Raw genomic sequence first — 24,512 nt, 5'->3', positions numbered from 1 at the left:
CAAGCATGATAATCTGAGTTCAATTTCCAGCACCCATATGGTAGAGGCAGAGAACTGACTCCTGAAAGTTGTCCTCTGACTTTTTTTTTTGTTTGTTTGTTTGTTTATTTATTTATTTATTATGGATACAGTATTCTGTCTGTGTGTATGCCTGCTGGCCAGAAGAGGGCACCAGACCTCATTACAGATGGTTGTGAGCCACCATGTGGTTGCTGGGAATTGAACTCAGGACCTTTGGAAGAGCAGGCAATGCTCTCAACCTCTGAGCCATTTCTCCAGCCCTCCTCTGACTTTTATATACATGTTATAATACATGTATATAACAGCTTACTCCAACACACATAATAAGTAAATAAACAAGCAAATAAATAAATAGAAAATTGTTTTGGGATGATCAGGTACAAATAAACGAGGGTAATACTTCATGTATTGATGCTCAAGAGGCTTAGGCAGGAAGATTACAAATTAAATGTCAGAGCTGGACTGTACAATAAGCCTGATGTATGTAGGTTGGACTACATAGTGAGACCCTCCTGAAAAGGAGAAAGATGCTGTGAGAACATGGGCTGTAGTGGTTCCATCTTTGGCCAGAGTACACTGTCCAGTTTGGCCATGCAAGCAATAAGCAGTCCTAATAATTGGAGGTCTAATGTAGACCTAATTTCCAGAGCCACTAATCATGTCCCACAATTCTGTTCAGAGGAGGTTGCTTTGGCCCCTTTAAGAACAGGCCCCACATGCACTGCTGCTGGCGGCCCTGCCTCCTGTCAGCCTCCTTCCTCCAGCCCCATAGCCACAGGAGGATTTCTCAGCAGAGGAAAAATTCCCCCTTTTACCTCCCCCTTCTCTTTAATGCCCGGGGCCCTTCACTTCCATAATTCTTCATTTTCCAGCCTTGAACGTAAGCCAGACACATCTGTCTGGCCATATGCGTGAACCCTGGAGTCTGTGCCGAGGTAGCTGTAAAACAGGGCCGGTGAAGGCCCTTCTGGGAGAGCACACACATGTGTGTGCCCTCAGGCCATTGGCTTCCTGCCCAGAACCACGGGGCCTCAGTGCTCAAACCCGTGTTAACCTTCTCTATTTTTCCTCTTTTTGTTTAATTTAAGGGGGAAAATCCCAAGGAAAAGGTATAAATTGTCCTGGGAGTAGGAGAGAGGCTCCTAGCTAGAGAGACCATTATTGTTGGCAGGTACCTGGGTCACACTAATACAATAAGGAAGAAAGGAGCATCCAGTGAATTAAGATCGGAGAGATGGGCTGTAAATTACACTGCTCTGAACTCCATCAGTCTCCAGGGTGTTAACTGAGAGGTGTAAGGCAAGTCCCCAGCTCCCAGCGCCTTTTACAGATGCAGCAAAACAGGAACCACACATGTTTGGGGAAGGGGATATGAAGATGGGGTTGAACAAAAGCCCCCTTGCCCCAGGATGGCTATAAAGTCCAAGTGTGATCTGGAGCTATAGCCACACCTCCACTTCCCTGCTCCCACATAGGCCCTTGGGCCTCGAGCTCATCTGTGGAGATGGGGGAGGTGAGGCCTGGCCTCCTTCTGCAGCCTGTCCCTCCCTGCTTCCGGCACTGCAAAGGAGCTGGTGAGTGGGGCCGACTAGAGGTCAGAAAAGGGGTGTGGGGAGCTCTCAGGGCCTGTGCAGCTGGAGCTACAGAGCCCAGGCAGGCCCTAGATGTAAGGGGTGCCAAGTCCACCCACCCAGGGCTTTGAGACCACACGCTCTGACTTAGCCCAGGCTTTATCTTGTTCCCTATGATGGTCCTGTCTACCTCACTGCTTTTTGCCTGTATTTCTTTTTGTACTGCCCTTCTTGGGAGATGTCTAGAGTCCTTAGCAAGGTACATGGTTAGTATGGGAAGTTGGTCAGAGAGGTTTCACTCCTAACCAGGCACTCAGGGCCAAGCAGTCACTGAAAATTCTTCTCCAGGCATGAGGCATGGCCTGTTGGCACCTCATGCGATCCTGGCCCTGTGAATCTCCTACCTCCTCCCCTGATTCCATGAGGCTCTTCTGTGATTTGTGCTGCTTTTGGGCGGGGTCAGGTTTCCTGAGCAGTTGCAAACATCCCACCTGAAACATAACAGGCTCTTCCTCTGGCCACAGCTATTGTTTCCCTCTGCATTATGGCCACAGTCTTGCTCTGTAGCCAGCAATGACATGTGTTCTGAAAATAGCTTCACTTGCCTGTCCCCTTCCCGCCCACCCACCCTCCTGAAGATGCAGTCACTCCTTTGTGGTAGCCCCAGGAGTTTCACTCTAAATATAGCCACAGTCCATTCACACTGCCACCCAGCCAGAGGGGGGGCACTGTGGAACAATGGGGTATGCACAGAGCACCCCCACACACACACACACACACCTGTATGGAAGCTAGCGGAAAGCAGACACTCAGCCCTGGCTCCTAGCTGTCGGAGACAGTCTGGGAGCCAGTACACTACCAGTCCAGGGGCACGTTTCACCCCTGAGCAGGAAAGCACATCAGTCTGCAGAGCTGGGCACCTCCCAGGCCTACTTCAGCCTCTGCCTAACTAGGTGCTATACCGCCAGCTGGCTCCAGCTGCTGACAACTCATTGGCTCCCCGAAGCATCCCCCAGAGTCCCAAAATGGTCAAGCCTTTGACTGAAACACCTTTAAACTGATGGTTGTAGCAAGCTCAGAAAAGGGAGAGCATATATTTCTTTGGCTTTTTCAAAGCAAGCATTTATTAAATATTAAAATTCAGGGTATAGAGCAATGATTCAGCAGTTAGAGCACTGACTGCTCTTCTAGAGGACATCGATTCCATTCCCAGCCAGTACCCACAGAACAGTTTACAACTGTTTGTAACTCTAGTTCCAGGATTTCTGACACCCCATTACGACCTTCTCAGGCACTATACATACACATGGTACACAGCCTATTCATGCAGGGTTTTCTGTAAAGTACTATTTAGAAGATGAGACTATGTGATTGAGTTCATTGAGCTCCTGTAATAATTAGGCCCTATGAGCCTTATGTTAAATCTTGATGTCCCTGTAATCCCAGCTATTCAGAGGCTCAGGTGGGAAAATAACTTGAGCTCAAGATTTCAAAACCAACCTAAGCAACAGAGAGACCCTGTGTTTATTTATTTTGAAACAGGGTCCCTAGTTCTGTGTAGGCTAGAATTTCCTGTGTAGATCAAGCTGGCCTTAAATTTGCAGAGACCCACCTGCCTCTGCCTTTTAAGTGCTGAGATTAAAGGCGTGCGCCACCTCATTCTGCAGAGACCCTATCACTGAGTCTCGAACAAATAAGTCATCATACTTTAAAAAAAAGAAACAATTACACTCCCCCCCTTTTTTTCTACTTGTATTTTGCTTTGAGTCTAGTCTCAAGCTCAGGACAGTCTTCATATACTCTTCCCCATTCCAAGTTCTGGATTATGAACATGTCCACGTGTGGTTTAAGCATCTGTTTATCCTTGTGGTGCTTTTGGACACACAGAAAAGGGATTCTAAGAACTTTTGGGGGAAAGTCTCTGCTTCAATGCATTATCTGCTCTCTTTGGTTTCTCACCACTCTTTTTTCTTTTCCCTTTTTTTCATTTATAATCCGGGTAGTTTTAAAAAATAGCGAGTATTGTTAGGCACAATTGAGTGTACTTGTAATTCCTACTACTCAGAAAGCTGAGGCAAGAGGATCATAAGGTTGAAGCAAACCTGAGCAATTAGTAAAGCCCTATCAAAAAATAAAGATTATTCAACAATTAAGAGTACTGCTCAGTAGAGTGGGGGCAGGGTGGTGGCACATGCCTTTAATCCCAGTACTCGGAGGAAGAGACAGGCACATCTCTGAGTTCTAGGTCAGCCTGATCTACAGAGCAAGTTCCAGGACAGCCAGGGTACACAGAGAAACCCTATCTCAAGGGGAAGGCAATGGGGGCGGGGTGGGGGAACAGTGCCACTCTTATAGAAGACCTGCATTTGGCTCCCAGCACCCTCATGGTACTTCACAACTGCCTTTAACTCCAGTTCCAGAGATCCTGCTACCTTCGTCTGGCCTCTTCAGGAACCTGCATACATGTGATACACATAAACTCACTCAGACACACACATATACACATACATTTTTATTTTTATTTTATTTTTTTAAAATTGACATCAGCATAATTTCTTCCTTTCCATTTATTCTGGACTTTTTTTTTAATTTAACTTTTACGTGCATTGGTGTGAGGATGTCAGATCTGGAACTTGAATTACAGAAGTTGTGAGCTGCCATTGTAGGTGCTGGGAATTGAACCTGGGTCCTCTGGAAGGGCAGCCACAACTCTTAACCACTGAGCCATCTCTCCAGCCCCGCACATACATTTTCAAAATGAACCTTTACTTTTAAAAATTAACAAATAATGCCAGGCGATGGGAGTGCATGCCTTTAATCCCAGCATTGGGGAAGTGGAGGCAGGCAGATCTCTGTGATTTTAAGGCCAGCCTAGTATATACATCTAGTTCCAGGAAACCCAAGGCTACACAAAGAAACCCTATATGGAAAATAAATAATGAAAATCAGAAGTATCATTTTTCTTTTAAAAGACAAGGTCGGGCCGGGTGGTGGTGACGCAGCCTTTAATTCCAGCACTTGGGAGGCAGAGGCAGGCGAATCCCTGTGAGTTTGAGGCTAGCCTGGTCTACAAGAGCTAGTTCCAGGACAGCTAGGACTGTTACACAGGGAAACCTGTCTCGAACAAGAAAAAAAAAAAAAAAGACAAGGTCAGGCTTCAGAGAGCATTCACTGGGTAAAACACTTGCTCTGCACGCATAAGGACCTGGGCTAGAGTCTCCAGCACCCATGTAAAAAGCAGGACATGGCAGTGTGTGCCTGTAACACTAACATGGAGCAAGGTCAGATCAGGTAGACCTCGGGAGTCTGCCAGCTAGCCAGCCTTCCTGAAATATCAAGGTTCCACTTCAGAGAGACCCTGTCTCCAGACAAAGTGGAAAACCATACAGAAAGATACTTGAATGTCTTGCTGTGGACTTTGTATACACGTACATGGGCACAAGTATCCCTAAACTCACATATATGCATCACATGTGTACATATATACACCAAAAAGAGAGTCTCACTGTGCTGTTCATGCTGGCCTTGAACTCATGAATGGGTTCATGTGATTTCTTGACTAGGTCTCCCAGGTAGTTGGGACTACATGCACATACCACTGTACCTAACTGGCTGTAATCTCACAAGAGAAATAAGTACTCCTGGGACTAGACAGATGGCTCAGCAGTTTAAGAGCATTTAACCCAAGTTCAATTCCCAGCAACCACAGGCTCACAACCACCTGTAACTCCAGCTCCAGAGGATCCAATACTTGTGGCCCCCATAGGCACCTGCATACATGCACACACACACACACACACACACTCAGTTGAAAACACACACACACACACACTCAGTTGAAAACAATAAAAATAAGTTTTTAAAAGTAAATATTCCTGTGCCTCCCCTCCCTATTCCCAGTTACTGATATCTTTGATGGTCACTCAGATACACAGAATGTAAAAGAGAGAAGAGAGTTGTACAAGAAGAGTAGAAATTGTCGTTGTTGTTACTAATGTATATCAGGCACCAAGTAAGGTACTCTTAAGTGCAAGGTGAATGTAGAAGATTGCTGGGTTATAAAATCTCTCATTTCTGGTAATGGCATTACTCTGAACACAGAGCTTATATGATTTCATCACCCTTTGAAGGAAAGGAAGCAGCCACACTGTATAGATCTTAGTAGAAGTAAGTCTTAGGAAAGAAAGCCTCTGCCTGTTCTGCCTTGCTTCCTGATCTGTTAGTACCTTCTATGACAACCAATTGTATTGTGTGGGTTGGGGGGAGGGAGGAGAGAAGAGAGACAGGTTTCTCTGTTTTACCAGCCCTGGCTGTCCTAGAACTCACTCTGTAGATCAGTCTGGCCTCAAACTCAGATATCCACCTGCTTCTGCCTCCTGAGCACTGGGATTAAAGGCATGGGCCACCACTGCCCAGATGTTTGTTGTAATTTTGTGTCTCATTTGTCAGTGGGTTAGCATTATAAAATAATGCTCGCTGTGTAGAGGAAACTTAACTTGTACAAGAACCTTCCTGGAGATGTAGCCCATCAGTTTGTTTAGCTGTTGCACATCATGTCTGTCTCAGCTGTCTTGTCAGTTTGCTCCAGGAAGCTCCTATCCCTCAGAGATGGCGGAATTCTTAGCACTTTTCCCAAACTGAAGTTACTTTCCTCTTGCACAGTTCATGTCAACATGGTCCTTCTTGCCATAAATCTGGTTTGGAGTATTTTTTTAATTTTAAAAGTCTTTTGTGGCTTGGTTATGTGTTTGCTTGTTTTTGTTTTTGTTTGTGGCAAGGTCTCCTGCCAAGTATGATCTTGAACTCCTGGTCTTCTGTCTGCCACCACACCCACGTTGGTGTGCTACACTTTCCTCAGGTTCACAGGTTCCCAGTCTAAGAACCAGTGTGGCCCTAGCTGAGCTAAAGTTAGAGGGCTCCTGTGGAACTCTCCTTCCAGGTCAGCACATTTGACTCCCGGCCAGGCTGATCTGTCTGAATCTCAGCATTCCAATTGCACCCCCTCGCTCCCACCAGAGGCTTCTGTAGCTTTTTACTCATACAAACAAAAATAAATCTCACTACCGGCCTCTGAACCCCACAGCAGCGCGCTTCCCCTCTCCCTGAGCGCCCATGGCTGTGAGTGGGGACTTGGCACTCTCCCCATCGACATCACTTTTTCACTCCCTGCGCATCCTGTGTCCTTCTCTCACCGTGCGACCCAGAGATCAGAATGGGACGTGACGGCCGGCACAGGCGCCGTGCACAGCTGCCAGGAATCTGACGGGTAAAATCTGGAAAAGTTGGGAGGGCAAATGCTAAACACATACAGCGCCACTCAGAAAGGGCCGGAAACACAGACACCCATCGCAGAGAGCCTGCCTCCTAAACCTTCTGAGTCTGCCATTCTTTTTATTGGTGCTAAACTAATCTTGTGACCCAGGTATGACTCCCCTCACCCACCAAGCCCACTGGTACCCTAGGAGAAGAGACAGCAGCCTTGTCTAATCTCCTGAGACTGCATGAGGGCATGTGGGGAACAGGAAGCAGTTGTGTGGTGACTCACTGGGCAGAGCCAGGTTAGGGGAAGTTGTCTGCAGGCGTCCCTGGGACCGGATGAGGGCAGCCCAGCTTTGACCACCACACGCAGCTTGGCCCTGACCCATTCCCAGGAAATCATCTGCTACCTCTCTGAGAGACTATGGCAGTTCACCTTTCTAACCATGGACCAGAACTCCAGATACTCAAGGAAGTTAATGCTTCCCTGAGTCTTATTCTAGGCTTTACATCTGTCCTGTAATCAAACACCAGGTAGATTCACTTTGCCCCTCTACCCAGCCTGCCTTGGCTGCCTGGCTATTGGCCTTCCTGCTTACCACTAGCATACAGGTGGGATGGTCAAGGTCTTAGGAATCCATTGTTCATTCAGGGTGAAAAATGGAAGTCTAACCAAGGCTGCATGTGATTTCTCAAATAGGAAAACAGAGATGTAGTGGTACTTCCTTAAGACTAAGATCTCTATCACTATAGGTGCTAGTGTGCTATCATTCATGAACCATGTGGCAGAGCCTGTTAAGTCCTCTCTCCCAGAAAGACAGAGCTCCAGGAAAAGCGTTCTGGTAGAGTGACATGGAGAACCAAAGCCTGGGAAAAGGCTGCTCCTCAGTATGAAAAAGGACAATAGAGTATTTGCTGAACCTAAGCAGAAACATTTTCTGTTCTTCTAAATACCCAAGCCAAGATTAGTAAACTGTGTTACTGTCCTGATGGCAACTCTCTGGGGAGGTACAGTGACCCAAAACTCCTGGCAAGGTAGCTGACACTTTCCCCTTGTGAGGTGAGATCAATTGGAGGGTTTCAACAGACTGGGTCTCTCAGCCACATTTCTCATGCTGCCATAGTCCCGTGGCCTGTGTCTTCGCCAACTGTGGTGGCAGTGGCAGCAACAACTTACTCATAGGGAAAGGTCCCTGGTAGGTCACCGAAAAGCCACCCCCATCATTTGAAGGCATGCCCTTTCAGTTTTACTGTCACTGTTAGTGAAGCCTAGGCAGCCTTTTTGCTGACTGTTGGTGGCCAGACCCAGCACCGTGGGCCCCATCTCAGTTGGCACGCACATATACTTCCTCTGCTCTGTTTCTGGGTCTGTGTCCTTGCAGTTGTTATGTTTCAGAAGATCATAAGAGGGAGTGAGGGAACTGGGACTTGCCCACTTGTTTTTCTGGAGTCCCACTGGTACTGACTAGCTCCCTACACAGATTCTGCCAGAGCAGATAGATCCAGCTGATCAGTTTGCTTCCTGGCCATGGTCCCCAGCGGAAATAGCACAATAATGAATATATTCTATAGTGATAGGTGTACCCTAAACTTATCCCAGCAGGCCATTGCCACTCATATAAGACTGTCAGACTAGAGGACACTGGGCTTTGCAGATGTTCACAGAGATGTGAAAGGCTGTAGCACAGACAGTCCCTGGCTTGTGGGCTTCTAAGGGTGAGGGTGGTTGGTACACAGACCTACTAGTGACAGAGAGGATTGTTGAGTAGTATGGGGTAGGACACTTCAGGTTGTTCTGTTGTTGTTTGTTTTTATGGCATTTCAGTTTACACTATGATATAACAAAAAGTCCTGGTTTAAGTCAATTTAAAGGAAAAATGAAGTCAATAATGGTATTACTAGAACAGGAGTCTGACAAAGAAGTGGTAAAAGTTGAGCAAAAAAAAAATGCTGGGGGTAGTGTGCCTTTAATCCTAGCAGGAGGAAAGGCAGAGGCAGGCAAATCTCTGTGTGTTCAAGGCCTATATATCAAGTTCAAGGACAGCCAGATCTACATAGAGAGAGAACCTATCTCAAAAAAGAAAAGAAAAGAAAAAGAAAGAAGGTAAGAGAGCAAAAAAGACCCACATTTAGGAAATACTGTGCAAGGCAAGGAAAGGTAGTAGCAGTTGTGATCTGATTGTTGCTCTTTGGGTCATAACTTCATCTTTATACCCCTGCTGCAGGAAATGATAAGTACCATTCTGCTAATAGCTACTTTTTAAAAAATTTTATACTTTGTGTGCATGCGTCTGTCTGTGCGTGAGCACTGATACAATATGTATTTGAGTGTAATTTGTCGGAATTGGATCTCATCAACCCATGTATCTTTTTCAAGGACAGGGTCTTACTCTGTAGCTCTGGCTGGTCTGGAACTCTCAAACGTTTGTCTGCTTCTGCTTTCTGAGTGTTGAGATTAAAGGTGTGTGCCACCACACTGGGCAATGTGTATCTACTTTTTGTTTGTTTTTTTTTTTTCCCAAGACAGGGTTTCTCTGTATAGCCCTGCCTGTCCTGGAACTTATTTTGTAGATAAGGCTGGCCTCAAACTCACAGAGATTCACCTATCTCTGCCTTCTGAGTGCTGGGATTAAAGATGTACACCACCACATTATCCCCTATCTCATTTTATTTTTTTTTTAAATATTTATTTATTTATTTATTATGTATACAATATTCTGTCTGTGTATATGCCTGCTGGCCAGAAGAGGGCACCAGACCTCATTACAGATGGTTGTGAGCCACCATGTGGTTGCTGGGAATTGAACTCAGGACCTTTGGAAGAGCAGGCAATGCTTTTAACCTCCAGCCCCCCTATCTCATTTTAAAATGAGATGGAGGGGGAGAAAGAAAGATGAATTCTGATATGGATATTCCTAAGTGTTAGATTGAGAAGTACCCTTGTGCATGCTGCCTGTATAATAAATATGTGGAGCCCCTTTCCTAGCTGAGTTATTCATTCCCTTCTTATGTTCTTGATTTCTAGTCTTAAGATCCTTTCAGAAATTATTTTTTGATATCATCAGGCTTCTTTTTCAGTGATAGCCAAGGTTTAGTGGTACCTCATCCCTGGGCCATTTAGTCTGTGTTGATTTGACTGCATTACTTTGCTCAGCTCATGAGCAACAGGCCTGTCCCTCAGGCCTGAAGGGGTGGCTGTGCCTCTGGAGGGGGAAGAGATGTGTGGGGGCAGGATGCTTACACACTGTTGAGTCAGGGCCCTGGCTCACCCGCCTGCTCACTCTCTTGCTCCCTCACATTCTGTGTCCCTGTAGGCTGTTTTGGAAGATCAGAGTCAGATGAGGCAGATGGAGCTGGAGATCAGACCCTTGTTCCTCGTACCAGATACCAACGGCTTCATTGACCACCTGGCCAGTCTGGCTCGACTGCTGGAGAGCAGGAAGTACATCCTGGTGGTGCCCCTCATTGGTGAGCTGGGCGGGAGGACAGAGAGACCCTGCACGGGCATAGCAGCCCCTTCTACACATGGCCTAGAGCCAGGCAGGCTGACCTGGCTGTGCATGTGTAAGACAGGATTTGCAGGGAAATGCATGGGGCAAGAAAAATTGTTTAATAATCAGAGTAGTTCAAATTATTATGGCTGATCCATGGCTTAAACTGCTTGAGCAAATGGACTCCCCGTGTCCCAGCAACCAGCGGCTACATGAGCCCAGCCCTTGTTTTTTCCTTATAAAGCTTGCAGTAAAACAGCAAAGCTGGTTCCCGTTATTGGTAAACACTCAGCCCTGGCAGATAACGGCAGTGCTGCTGGGTGGTCTGGCAGGGAGGCTGGGAGGATTTTGAAGTGGTTAGATGCCTTTGGTCTGATTGTCTTGTAGTTTTTCATGATCATTCTGTTGGTTCGAGGTAACATTCTTCTGGCCAATGTCACCCTAAGGCCAGCCTGACAGGAACCCTCCAGAGCACGACCTTTGGCTCACGTCTTTCAATTCCTACCACTTGGGCCATTGGTACTGGTGGAGGCTAAGCATCTCAGGGTCCAGCATGCCTGCTTTTCCTAGCCGGAGTGCTCATTGGAGACTATTGGGTGCCTTTAGTTCTTGGAGCTTCATGGTGTGTCAGCCTTGGATTATGCTTTGGTCTCTGGATACCTGTCAAATATAGCTGATGTCACTACTATAGCTGATAGCTGTACTGGGGGGAAGGGGGGAAACAAGGGTTGTGTAAGATGATTGCAAAGCCCAGCCCAGGATTTTTAATGCCTCTCTTTCAGCAGCCATCTGAAGCAAGTTCGAGAGTCCTATTCTCTGGAAAAGGCACCAGACTGGCAGTCTGCCTGATAGGCCACCTCTGACATCTATGCCAAGATGTTCCATTGGGCCTTCCCTCCCAGTCCCAAGTGTCTTAGTGCCAGATGGGGGTGGAAACAAAGGGCAGGAAACATCCGCCCCTGCAGAGCCTGTAGAACCCTGGGGGGTTGTGGGAAACACGTTAGCACCACCTGAGAATGTTGGCACTGAAGCAGTCCTCCCTCCCTGTCTTCCTTCCCCTCCCCATGTGGCCTGGACAGAACCTCTTAAACCCAGGCCCTTAGCCGTAGGAGAAGGTTTGCTGCACTTCAGAAGAAGAGCAGCTACTGTCATAAGGCAGAGCAACAGCACTACACATTGCCCTGAGCTTTCTATTTGCCTCTCTGAGTACTGGGTAGACTGGCTTACAGGCTTTATCACAGTACTTTCCTCCCAGGAGGTTTTTAGTTAGGGAAAAGAAAGTAGATTGGTCACTTTTGCTAGGTTGCCAGTAACTGGTATAACCAACAAAATTCACTGTCATCTCAAGGTTGCCTCCCCAAACTGAGAAGGTACCACCTATAACTTCCTAGGCTAGCAGTCACCGACACTACCTGTGCCCCTACTATGTACTTGTTCCTGAAAGTCAGAGCTGTGACCCTTTGCCCTAAAGAACTTAACTTTGTTAGAGAAATCCAGATTTACTAGGAAAGGGGCAAACATAAGAAAACCTAGAGGAGGGCTGGAAAAATGGCTCAGTGGTTACGAGCACTACTGACTGCTCTTCCAGAGGTCCTGCGTTCAATTCCCAGCAACCACATGGTGACTCACTACCATCTATATAATGGGATATGATTCCCTCTTCTGGTGTAAGTAAAGACAGGTCATTCATGTACATAAAATAAATAAAATTTAAAAAAAAAAGAAAACCTAGAGGATAGATTCAGAGCAAAGTCAGTGACCCTAAGGGTACTAGCAACTGACAGCTGTATTGAAGCCACCAGGCCAGGCGCTTAGACCCTGTGTCATCTGGGCAGATCCCTGTATTCAGAGCTCTAAGGGGAGCTCCTGTTCACTCATGCTTTCCTTGGTGGACTTCTGCCTTATGACCAGAGCAACAAAGGGTTAAGCTTACAGCCTTCCCTGCTTGTGTCTTGTGCTCTTTAACCTGCTCTGTGCTCTTTAGGTCTGACCCCATCATTGAGAAGTCCCGCCTGGTGCAGAAGCACAAACAAGCGTCCCCTTTGAAGCCTGTTTAGTTTGGAAGCAGGAAAGCAGATTTTGGGATAGAATACCAGTTTTTCCTGTTTGATGTTCTGTTTGCTGTACCATACCACCCATCCACCACTGCCACACATTGTGTGGACCTTGCAGCTTCGTGATGCTAAAAGTGTGTGTGTATATGTGTGTTCCCATATGAGCCCTTTCCAGAAAATGTTTCTGAATACCCAGACAATGAGTGCCAGGCTCACCATGGAACAGCATGCTCATGCCGACTCCCCAAGCTATGAATCATTATACTAAGGAGAGGCCTCAGACCCCAAACTCTCCCCAAGCCCCCAAGGAGTGCATATTTCCCACTTGACCTCAGGCTTTTGGCTGGAATTTTGGAAAGAATCTTCACCAGAAAATGAAGCCATGTCCCAGACACATAGACAAGCAGAGAAGCACGCGCATAGACACGCACACGCGCATACACACACACACACACACACGTACATGTAGTATCAAGGAGGTAATGTGCCAAGGTTATGGTTTTGTGAAATACCAGGGCCCTTGCAAGTAAGTCTGCCGTCCTTCTTCCTTGGTGGCATCCCTGTATTCTGCTCCTACTGACGATAGGGCCCCGCCCCCTTTTAGATGGCTGTGGTTCAGACCCAAGTAGCTGAGGACGGGCACCTCACTTACCATTTTGCTAATATGTTCGTAAGGTACCCTTTTAATTTAATCCTATAACTCAGGAATGCCAGCTCCAGAAAATCTTCTAAGTTCCTTCTAGGAGGAAGATGGGGCTCAGAGAAAGAGGCAGATAGGAGCTGAGGCTCAATAAAAGTCTCGGGCCCTTTCTTATCCCCATAAGGGCCTATCCTACCATAGTTTCATTGGAAAACTCCTGTGGAGAGGAGGCCTCTATTGTCTCTGAAGGTGCCTGGCTGAGAAAGTGGGCAGAGACCACAGGCGAAGGCAAGCATAATTGCTGATTGTAAACTCTGTTTAATCAGTGATCAATGAGCTCGATGGCCTTGCCAAAGGGCAGGAGACAGACCACCGGGCTGGGGGCTATGCCCGTGTGGTACAAGAAAAGGCCCGGAAATCCATCGAGTTCCTCGAACGGAGATTTGAGAGTCGGGACTCTTGCCTGCGGGCCTTGACTAGCCGTGGCAATGAACTTGAATCCATCGCCTTCCGCAGTGAGGACATCACTGGACAACTGGTGAGACACACGCACGCACGCACACACACATGCACGCACTCCCCCTCCCCCAAGGGAAAGCACATGGTCCACTATAAAAAGTGTTCCTGGCCCGGCGGTGGTGGCTCATGCCTTTAATCCCAGCACTTGGGAGGCAGAGGCAGGCAGATTTCTGTGAGTTCGAGGTCAGCCTGGTCTATAAGAGCGAGTTCCAGGACAGGCTTCAAAGCTACAGAGAAACCCTGTCTTGGGGGTGGGGGAAAAATGTTCCTGAAAGGAGGGAGTAAAAGAAGGCTTTTTGAGCGTGGGCAGCTGAGGGATAAGCAAGGTCCAGGAGGGGAAGAGTACCTTGTTCCCTGTATCACTAAGGACAGTTAAACTCAGCCAAGCAGAGCCAGAGCATTCCTGAATGAGCCTCCAGGACAACCCTGGAAGTAAGTACCTCTGCCTCTGCATGGCGCCCCCTCCTGCCCAGTGGTGATTTTCACACTGTTTTCTTCCAGGGTAACAACGATGACTTGATCCTCTCCTGCTGCCTGCACTACTGCAAAGACAAGGCTAAGGATTACATGCCCACTAGCAAAGGTACAGTCTGGCCTCTCCATGGACCATCCATCCCTCTGTCCTACTTTATCCTACCCATCCATAGTTCGTAAGAAGAGTCCCTCTACTGACTTTGGCCTGCAAAGCCCATACAGGGCCTATACAAGCCTGAGGCCATCTTGTCCATCCTCCCAGAGGTTAGACCTCCTATCATAGCTTCCTTGTCCCCAAACAATGTCAGGCGATCTGGGGCCAACTAGGGATGATCCTTGCTAGTCCTGCTCTAGGCAGTGAACATTCCCACTCAGTCTGCATCCATTTCCTTTCTTGGGTCCTCAGTGAGTTCCTTCTGACAGCAAGAATGTCTTATGATTCAGTATAGCTTGTTCTGGCCATGTTCTCCTGAACCCAACTCTCTGCCGCCCTGAGAAGTAGAGCCTCTAGTGGGCATACTTTTTCTTAGCCATGCTCACCTCCCAAGACATTTCAGAGTATCCCTTGAATGTTAACCTATATCAGGCCTGCAATGGAGGTCCTCCCCAGCCAGGAATAGGCCTTTCTTCCGGACCTCTATTGCAGTGAACTGTAGTATTTTGTAGGCTAACTGGAGCTGGAAGTAGAGACAAACTTAAAGACTGAGCCCATTGCTGAGTTTTAAAATGTTGTGATGAACAGAATCCCACCTCTGGGCACCGTAGAACTCTCAAGTGTCTGACCATCTCAGCCTTGAGTGTCCTGCCCAGCCCCCAGAAGACTTTGCTACTAATTCCCAAGATTCCAACATTTCTTCTTGTGGAAGGGAATTCTAACCTCTCCTAGCTCAGTATCGTGTGCTGAGCTAATAAATCTCATCAATGGGTTTCTGCTCATACCTGTGTAGCCTCATGATTTTCTTTCTGACTCTCTTGCTCCTCAGCTCCAGTAGAGGCCCATGCCCTCAGTTCTGACCTGCTGGCTTACCCAGGAGCTGTCCTCTGACTGCTCCTTCCTGCACATTAGCACAGCCCTCCCTCCTGCCAGTGTTTCTGCACCAGGAGCTAGTCAGTAATCCACCACTGCTGTTCCACAGAGGGGCTACCACATGTACTCTCCCTGAGGGCCAGACCTGGAATGTACAACTGACAAATTAGAATCCTGGCTGAGCCAGAAGAGTTTGTGACTTGCCCCAGGGCAGTTTCCTAGAGGGGCGCAGGGTTGCAGCGATCCTGTGGAAAAGGACGGCTCCAGTAATCCTCAGCTACCAACTGTTCTGTTCTTACCCAGATGCGTTTGGACTCAGGCTCTACTAGTCTTGCCACCCCCCCAATCACCCCCAAACTGCCTACAGAAACCCACTGCCATCTTGGGGACCGCCCCTATCAAAATTACATCAGCAACGGCTGGTGTAATCAAACCCCATTTGTCAGTGTGAATTCTTAGCAGATTAACTTGTCAGATTCACAGAGAAACCGTCACCAAATGTTTATGTGTAAACGATGTTGAATTTTAAAATCATGTGGATTATGGCGGATGGGGCCTGACAAGATGACAGTCTCTGGTTTCTAACAAAGTGAAGTTACCAGTGTCAAAACAGAGGATGTTTATTGTTAAAAATGTCTCAAAGTATCCACAGAAACCCCTGCAGACCCCTGCCAGCAATGCTGGGCCTTTGCTGGCTGACCTAAGGCCTAGGACTCTTCTGGTCTGAGGCCCAGGGCAGGAATAGTAGAGTTGCAGACAGACCCAGACAACAGCTGGGAACCCCATGTAGCACCCCACACCACTTTCCTACCACATACACACATTCCAGGCCCAGGCAACAGAAGGGTCTTAGAACTCCCTTATTCATGACCACCTTCTTCACCTTCTGTACACAGCCCTCTCCCTCCTCTCTCTTTCCTCACCACCATCAGCCCCATGAGCCTCTCCCTCTTCATCCCCAAATTCCTCCCTAGGCTGAAAGCCAATTCTCAGCCTCCCTGCCTGGAGCTGGCAAGCCCAGAACTACTCAGGTCAGACATGATGTTTGCAGTCCCCCAACCCGCCAGCCCTAGCAGTCCCCAAACACCACAGGACATTTCCTGTGCCTTTGCTCTCTGCCAGACCTCTATTAGGAAATGCCAGGCCAGGACTTAGGGGTAAACCTGCCACCCAAGCAGCCATGCCCAGGGTTTGGAGTATCACTTAAGTGATTGCTGTTTAAGTTCTCTCCTGTATGTTAGTCAGAAGCAGGGAAAGACTGCTATAAAAACTTATCTAAAAGACAAAGGCTATCTGTACTGGTACAGATTGATTTCTAAGTTATGTAAAATGTATCAAGAAAGTGTGGCTAATAAGATCTCAGTGTTACAGGTGGGGGGGGCTCTATAGGTATGCTAATGTGTGTATTTCCAGAAGTACATAAGGATACTAGAAAGCACAGAGCTACCTGGGGTACAAGGCATCTGGGAGGACAATCCTGCCTCTGCTTTTCTTTTGAACCTTCTGTACTATTAGATGTACATAGTTAACTGATTTAATAGATCCTTTAGCCACAAAGCCCTTTTAGCACAACCTCTCCTGAGAGGTCCCTGGAGCTAACCCCTTTCCCCACATTTGTAAGCTGTTCCCACTTAACTATTCATCTTTGGATTTTTAACCTTTGGGTACATAAAACAGAGAATGTGTTGTATGGAGTGGGTAATGGGAGGCTGGGGCCAACAGTATAGTTAGGAATTGATGGCAAGGGGCTGTTTCCTAGTAGTTCAGAATCCTGGAGGACAGGTCTGTGGATGCCAATAGTATGAGAACTCGGTCACCAGGCACAAGAGTCCTGTGTGGGAGGTGGGAGTTCACAGCAGCAGCACAACTCTTGCCTAGCTTGACCCTCTAAACAGCAGAGGAGCAATACTCTGAGTCTGGAAAAAGGGCTTGCCCCTGCAGGACCACATTCCCCTCAGGACAAGAAATGGCATTTGACACTTTGTCCTCAGTAGAGCCCATCTGCTTTCTGTGCCAACAGAGGAACCGATCCGCCTGCTACGGGAGGTGGTGCTGCTGACTGATGACCGGAACCTGCGGGTGAAGGCACTGACAAGGAATGTGCCTGTGAGGGACATCCCAGCCTTCCTTACGTGGGCCCAGGTGGGCTGAGGGGGCCACACTGGGGCCCACCCCCATGGAACCATTCCTGAGAGGCCACCAGGCGTACAGTGTAGCACGGAAGATGTCCACGTGCCTGAGCCACCAGTCCACCCAGACAATAAACCATCCTCTTCCAACCTCACGCCGTGGCCGTGCTGTGGGGGAGCCGCTCCTCACAGAGCCCCTCCCAAGGGTCAGGCGGAAGCTGCTGGGACCCTCCTGGGCTGCCAAGTTTAGCAGGGAGGTGACTGGCTACAGTGACAACAGGTGGACAAGCCAGATAGGCCACCAAGCTCTCAGCCTTTCTCCCTCCTGTCTGGTTTCAGGGCTGGAAGGAGGCCTACTCGACCCAGGGACCTAGCCACTCTGTAGTGGCAATGGGGCAGAGGTTCCAGAGTTTCAAGTGAAATGATAGAGCCCTCAGTCTGCAGAACCTCTGTCCTGAATGTCTGAGAGGCTTTGGCTTTTAGGAAGAGTGTACCCAGGGGGTCTCTGTCTCCCTGGGGCCTAGGCCCCCTATGGACCCACTGTCCATAACAGCAGCCCTAGCCCTTCATTCTACATGCGCGCGCGCGCACACACGTTTCTCTTCCTGTCCACTTCAGTCTTTGTCCTTGCACTTTGCCCTTGTTTTCCCTTTGGGCAGTCATGGGTCTAGAGGGAAGGGACATCTAGTCTTGGGCCCGTGCTTCCTGAGTGGCCTCCCACCTGCATATGTTTCTAATACTTGGCCTTCCTTTCAAACTAGCACCCTCTTGGGGAAATTTCCTCAGACTCTTCCTGTTCCTTCTTTGTCTGCCTTCCCTTTCTAGTTGGCTCTTTCATCACCCCAAGGGCCCTCAACTTCCTCACCTCAGTTCCTTGTGGGACTTCTCGCTCTGAATCCACACACACACACACCTGTGACTGGAACCAAATACAGCTTTCCCAGCTGTCCTTTCCTTCCCAATCCTCCTTATACCTCTAAGAAGCTTCCCTGCTGGTGGAGGTGGGCCCAGAACCTGGGGTGTTAGTCCAGTTCCTTTCTCTATCCTCCTATTCTCTACCCAGAAGAGGGGACACAGGGCTCCTTTAGCTTCTGAGGGTTTTGTTTTGTTTTTCCTTGGTGCCCCTCTGTTCACAACCTCACTTGGAGGTGCCCTACCAGGAATGAATTCCTTCAGTCTTGCACAGGGCAGAGAACCCCCTTCTCCGAGGAGCAGTGTGCATCACCAGGGGTGCTCTGCCCTCTTCAGGCTCGGGGTCCTACCAGAAGAGAGCTGTGCAGGAGAGCCTAGGACAGTGATTTTGGGGTACAAATACCCAGGGCTCAGAAGACCGTGTCTGTTGAGTTGTAAGGCCCAGGCCCTTTGAGGTCCTCTCCTCTGCTGTGAAGGCCATTGGCTGAGGGTGAGGGAAGGGGAGAACACCTTTCTTCTTTCTGTCCCATTTGAAACCCTGGTTTTGTTTCCTTAATAAATTTTTAGTTGTGAAACATATTGACCTCCTGTTGATCTATTTTGGGGACTGAGGAGGGGAGGCAGGCTCAAGCCTGTACACCTGTGTTGGGGCCCTGCCACCCACCCTGGTGCAGGGGCAGAAGAGAGGCACAGGATTAGGGACCTTGGTTACTGCTTTATTGCTGTTTGGTTGAGTATAGAAAATGGAAGCGGCTCTGGGAGAGCCTGTGTACAGAGAAGGGAATATACAAAGGGATAGAATGGGAACCAAGGAGACCTCGCTCCAACCCAGCTAAAGCTGGGCTCAGGATAGGGGCCACCCGGGGCGCATGCAATAAATACGATGGGGCCCCAGGAAGAGGAGGGGGACCTCGGAAACAGAGACAGGTGGGCCAGGGCTGTCATCCCTGGCTCAAGACCTGCCCACCCTGGTGGGTCAGGAAGGGAAGGATTGGCCCTGGGGCTAGTGCCACTTGTGCAAAATGAGGAACTTCACATTATCAGTCCCGGGCTGGGCAGGAGCCGGGGGGCCGCGGCTCAGTCCCCTCCCCTTTCCCCAACTGTGCCCAATGCTCCTACCCCAGCGGGGAGATTCACAGTGAGAATGGGTGTGGTCGCAAGGGCCGGAGGTAGGGCTGGGAGCGTCCGAATAGTGGCCCCCCTTACCCCAAGAGCAGCACGGAGCCGGGGGGAGGGGGCCAACAAACCACAGGGAGAGGCGGGGTTCTCCTTTGGTCAAAGCTGATATCAAAAATATAAATCTCCCTTCCCCTATCCCACCCCCGTCCCGGGGTTTCCCCCCCACCGGCTTCCCCGGGTTAAGGCACAATGCAGTGAGGCCAGGTGAGGCGTAGAAAGGTGGGGCCACCACTGCGGCGCTGCCGCTGCTACCAGTTATCCCCAGACCGCCGGGTAGCGCCAGGCGCACCTGCGAGGGGCGCGTTAAGTGGGAGAGAAACGGTCGATGGTCCGGCCGTCCGGTCCCGCGGCCAGGTGCGCGCCCTGGCTCAGCACCTCTGCCGCCTTGTCCGGGCTGAGTCCCAGCTCGGCAGTGAATTTGGCCAGCGGGTAGAGGCTCTCGAGCGCCACCTTGGGGTCGTGCAGGAAGTGCGTGGTCTGAGCCAGTAGCTCCGCCGCAGCTGCCTTGTCCTGTTGCTTCAGGCTCAGCTGTTCAGCTGTGAGGCGGGCCACAGCAAAGACACCCTCTGGGAAATCGAGCTTGCCCTTGCCGTCGGGGCCGGGAACGCCAGGTAGTCCCCCGAGGCCAGCCAGCGCCCCGGCTGCGCCGGCCGCGCCACCTACAGCGTGCATCTTCATGTGGCTGATGAGGTTGCGCTGTTGAGCAAACTTGCCACCACACACCTGACACTCGTAGGGCTTCTCTCCCGAGTGGATGCGCATGTGCTCCGTGAGGCGGTACTGACGGGTGAAGCGCATGCCGCAGGCGTCGCACGCAAAGGGCTTCAGGCCTAAGTGACTACGCATATGGCGTGTCATGGTTCCGCGCTGCGTGAACTTCTTCCCGCAGATGGTACACGGATAGGGCCGTGTCAGCCAGTGCGTCTTCTCGTGCTGTCTCAGCGTGGCCGGGTCCTTGTAGCTCTTGTCGCAGGACGCGCAGCGGTACGGCCGCAGCAGCTCTCCCAGGCCGCCCGAGCCCCCAGAGATCTTGTCCCCACCACCACCAAAAGGGGGCCCGAGGCCGGCGGGCCCAGGAGCCACCTCAGCAGCCTCGGCCCTGCTATACAGCGCCTCCTCTTCCTCCACGTGAGCCTCCACGTGTGCATTCAGCTGCTCGGAGCTGGGGAAGCCTTTGCCACAGGGGATGCACACGTACAGGTTGTCACCAAAGCTCTCAGGCTCGCCATAGGCCAAGTGCGGGCACGGGTAGCCATCCAGGTGGCCACTGGGTGGGCTGGGGTCCTCGCTGCTACCAGTCTCTTCACTGCTGCTCTTGTAGTCGTCTCCGTCAGCGCCTGTGCCTGGGTAGCGTGGTGGGGCCACCAGGCCGAGCGGGGGACCCCCGGGTGAGGCTGCCGGGTCCCCACCGCGTTCCTCGAGGCGCTCGTCTGGAGAGCGGCGATCTCGGACCAGATCATCGCCATAGTTACCCAGGACTGGCTCGTGCTTCATCCAGCGGTAGAGGAGGCTGGGGCCGTCGGGGCGGACGGGGGGCTCGGGTCCTGGACTGCCGCCGCTTCCTCGAAACGGGTCTGGAGTCGGTACGGCCTCTTCCAGCTTCTGGAAGGGCAAAGGCGGCAGCAGCGGCAAGGCGAGCGGTGGCTCCTTGTAGACTGCGGACGCCGCACCCGAAGCGCTGTCCGGGCGCTGAGGCAGTTCTCGCTCACTCAGCGGTCGCTCGGGGACTGATGAGTCTGGCGGGCTCTTCTTGGACAGATCCAGGCCACAAAGCTCCGGGGCGCAGAGTGAGGCTGCTGGGCCCGGGGCTGAGGCATACAGCTCGGCGCAATGGGTGTTGACTGCGGCCTCGGGCCCCGACGGCGGCTCGGCGGCAGGCGGTGGCGGCGGCCCGGCCGGGGACGAGTAGCAGGCCTGGATGACGGGCGTGGCGGCCCTCAAGCCCCGGCCGGGCCGCCCATAGGGCGCATAGCCGCCGCCGCCGCTGCCTCCTCCCCGCAGGTGGCAGTACTTGCCGTGGCGTTTGAGGCGCTTCTTGCACAGAGCCACGAGGTCAGGGATCTGCAGGTAGCTGGCGGCGGCCAGCACGGCGCCCAGGCTCGGCTCGGCCCCCGGGGCCACTGCTGCTGCAGCTGCGGCCTCAACACTGTCGGTCAGGCGGCCGGTGTAGATGAAGTCCAGCACCAGGCGGAACACGGCCGGGCTCACCATGTCATGGTCCAGGTTTAGCAGGTTGTCGTGCACCACCAGGGACTTGAGGTAGGCGCTGCTGGCTGCCAGCACGTTCTTGTGCGCGCGGAAGAGGGCGTTCTGCACCACGATGATCACGTCGCACAAGAAGCCCTTGGTGCGCTGGTTGTTGAGCTGCAGCAGTAGCTGCCTCGAGTGGCCAGGCGCCTCCATCGTGTCCAGCATCGTCTGCCCAGCACACTCTCCTGCGGGGGACACACACCAGCTGGGTAAGAGCTAGGCCGTGCCGTGCCCTGGCCGCTCGCACCCAGCCCAGCACTGTTCCCCTCCGCTTCCCCTTCCCCTCAGCTGAGCAGGAGCCTGGAGCACCAAGGCCTGGTCACTAACAGAGGAGCCTCAGCGGCCTCCAGTAGGAAGCTAGGCCCGCTGGCCCCAGACCGAAGGAGCAGGACGAGAAAGGCTGTGGATGGAGAGGAGGCCAGGTTAGCCTATTTGTCCCAGCCCCAGATGCTGCTGGGCACTCGAGCTGGGTGCTGGGAACTTCCAGGGAGAAAACTATTCGGGCGAAATGACCCTTGCGGAGACAATTACCCGATTTAAGTAAAATGTCCGCTTCAGGAAAAGTCATTCAGGGCCGAAAAGTTTGCCCAAGTGGGGAGAAAAGGAGCCGAGCAAAAAGCGCCTCCCGCCTCGAGAGAAGTTGCCCCAGTTAGGGGAAGTGATAAGGAGGACGGGAGCACGATGCCCATCTAGGCGCCGCCCTGGCCGGGGGCTGTCAGGCCTTGGTTTGGGCCGGCCGCCCCGGCGCGGCGCGGGGAGCGGAGACAGTGGCTACGGTGGCGGGCAGAGCGCGAAGGCCGGGCCCTGGCGCGGGGAGGGCGTTATATCGGGGCAGGAGGCTGAGGCAGGAAGCAGGTGGGGGGGAGGGGGGAGCCACGCAGCTCCCAGGGGAGGGAGGGGGCAGCGCCCCGGGCGGGCACGACGCACAGCCGGCTGCGGCCCTGACCCCGGCCTGCGCCCCACCCGCGTTCCCGACCCAGCCCTGGCCTCGACTCTACACCTCTTCCCCAGCTCCCCTCGGCCCCGTCTCCCCCGAAACTCTGCCGCCCCAAACTTGGGGAAAAACTTTTCCAACTTCAGACAGGGCGGGAGGAGCGCGCCGGCCTTAGTCCCTCCAGCCCCCAGTTTCTCCTCTAGGCCCCCAATTTCAGCAGCCTGGCGGCCCCGGGGACCCACGCCTAGTCTTGAGCCGCCCTGCCCGCGGGCGAGCGCGCCCGCCCCTGTTCCCCGCCTGGCCCGCAGGGCCTCGCGGGCCCGTTACCTGCGGCCGCAGCCCAGCCCGGCTTCCCTCCCCGAGGCTGTGGCAGCTCCTAGCCTGCGCCCCACCCGCCCCGCTGCCAGGCGCCGAGCTGTGCCAGGGCAGCGCCCCTGGCAGCCCCGCCCGCCGGCTCCCCTTGCCTTCCCCTCTCCTCCCCAGCCCATGTGCGGGCAGAGCCGGCCCCGGACCGCTGACCCCGCTGTGAACCCGCCGACGAGCAGCGGCCCAGCCGTCCCGAGTCCTCTAGGGAAGACACTTAGAGCCCTAAACGCCTGCCGCGACCCGGTGCGTCCGCGCCTGAGGATGCTCCCCGGCCGGCCCGCGCGCGAGGACCAGCCTGTCCCGGGTCCCATGCCTGCCCCTCCCGGTCGCCAACTCGAGGACCCACCTGGGGGGCATGTCGGAAGCCCCGGGCCCGGCTGCCGGCGGATCCAGGGGGGACGTGGCTGCAATGCGCTGCCCTCCGCCCGCCGGGCCCCCGGTCGGTCTGTCCTGCCGGTCCGTCCTCCCCGCGTCCTGGTCGCGTCTCAGCCCCACCGCGCTTTCCGCACACTCTTATCTGGAGCGGCCCGAACCGGCAGACGCTGCCGCGGCCATGGCGCCACCTCGCGGCCGCGCGGGATGTGTATGGCCGTGCTGCGACCTCTGGCGCACACCTGGGCTGGAGACTTACAGATGCGGAGCTGAGCTGGAGATCTGCAGGTTCACACTTCCAGATGTGCCCACCTGGGGACCCAGATATCGGACCTGGGAGTCCCATAAACCTTAGAGTTTTGGGCTGCATGCTCCCGAGTACATATTTCTATGTAATAAGGCGCCAATTCAGAAAAAGTTCTGTCTTCAGAAAGGGAACTCTAAAGTCGGGTGTGATGGCACACTCTTGGATTGCTAGCACCAGGGAGCTGGAAGCAGGAAGACCAAGAGTTCAAGGTCAGCCTCTTTGCCCTCTCTTTGGGAGGGGGGGAAGAAGACGGGGGTTGGAACACTAGTGAGAAAGCGATTTTGGAAATCCTAAATGAGATGAAGTTAGGAGCGGGGAGGGGGGCTTTCATTGGGCATTTCTGAACACCACTACTCCTCAGGAACGTTATCAGTATGCACATCACTAACCGTCGACGTTCAAACGCTGTCCAAGCAGTGACACTCGCAGCCCGCCCCCTCCTGGAGTCCCAACTTCTTGGGCTACTGCAGAGGCTGCTACGGAGAGCACCCCCGTGAAAGAGGGTGGAGGGTGTACCAAAGAACCCTCCCTGAATTTTCGGGTCTCCAGAAGGAACCTAGGATCCTCGACTGGAAAAAGCTGGACAGAGCCCTTTGGGACGTGTCCCCCACCCCCACATCCCTCATCTAAGCAGTTTTGAGGGATCCTGAGTGATTTTTTTCACCAATCCACCATTTGAGAATTATCACGAGAGCCGGCGGCTTGAGCTCCAACCCCTCCCAAAAGATCCTACGAGGGAGGGCTCCATTCATGTTGGTGACGCCTCTTCTAGGTGGGAGGAGACCGTGCACCGGCTCGTGGGTGCTCTCCGGAAATGTCCCTGCGCAGCTGGGCTGAGGCACCAGCACCGTTGCAAGCATCTTGCCTCAGTGGCCCACGCTCCGCCTCCTCCCCGCACCTCCTGACCCCCGCCTACACCATGGGGGGGGGTCCCCCCAAGCCGCCCACAGCTTTTTATTGGCTGTGCCTTCCTCCGTGGCCAAGCCGGAGAGGCTGGGGCGCAGTTACTA

At 52.2% G+C, this 24,512-nt stretch overlaps 2 protein-coding genes across 5 annotated transcripts in view; one reads left to right on the top strand and one right to left on the bottom strand.

Annotated features, from left to right (window-relative positions):
* Window positions 1-17,337, top strand: part of Smg6 (SMG6 nonsense mediated mRNA decay factor) — a 240,939-nt gene extending 223,602 nt beyond the window's left edge. For all 3 annotated transcript variants that reach the window (XM_038325034.2, XM_038325037.2, XM_038325035.2), the window contains exons 16-19: window positions 10,163-10,316; window positions 13,360-13,571; window positions 14,054-14,135; window positions 17,074-17,337. In XM_038325034.2, the coding sequence (XP_038180962.1) occupies window positions 10,163-10,316; window positions 13,360-13,571; window positions 14,054-14,135; window positions 17,074-17,204 (579 nt within the window). In that variant the 3' untranslated portion in view covers window positions 17,205-17,337. The remainder of the gene's footprint in view (window positions 1-10,162; window positions 10,317-13,359; window positions 13,572-14,053; window positions 14,136-17,073) is intronic.
* Window positions 17,338-19,165: 1,828 nt separating this feature from the next.
* Window positions 19,166-23,294, bottom strand: Hic1 (HIC ZBTB transcriptional repressor 1). 2 transcript variants are annotated; one of them, XM_038325040.1, is made up of 2 exons: window positions 23,170-23,294; window positions 19,166-21,708 (listed from the first exon to the last, which is right to left on the bottom strand). In XM_038325040.1, exon 2 carries the CDS (start codon window positions 21,686-21,688, stop codon window positions 19,577-19,579), a length of 2,112 nt encoding a protein of 703 aa, XP_038180968.1. In that variant the 5' UTR covers window positions 21,689-21,708; window positions 23,170-23,294; the 3' UTR covers window positions 19,166-19,576. The 2 variants fall into 2 exon arrangements, with proteins under 2 accessions (XP_038180968.1, XP_038180967.1); XM_038325039.1 differs by lacking the exon at window positions 23,170-23,294 and adding an exon at window positions 22,055-22,288.
* Window positions 23,295-24,512: the final 1,218 nt, after the last annotated feature.

Source organism: Arvicola amphibius, chromosome 4 (genome assembly GCF_903992535.2).
Source record: "Arvicola amphibius chromosome 4, mArvAmp1.2, whole genome shotgun sequence".
In the NCBI taxonomy this organism is placed as follows: domain Eukaryota; kingdom Metazoa; phylum Chordata; class Mammalia; order Rodentia; family Cricetidae; genus Arvicola; species Arvicola amphibius.
This window is presented reverse-complemented; position numbering and strand designations above follow the sequence as displayed.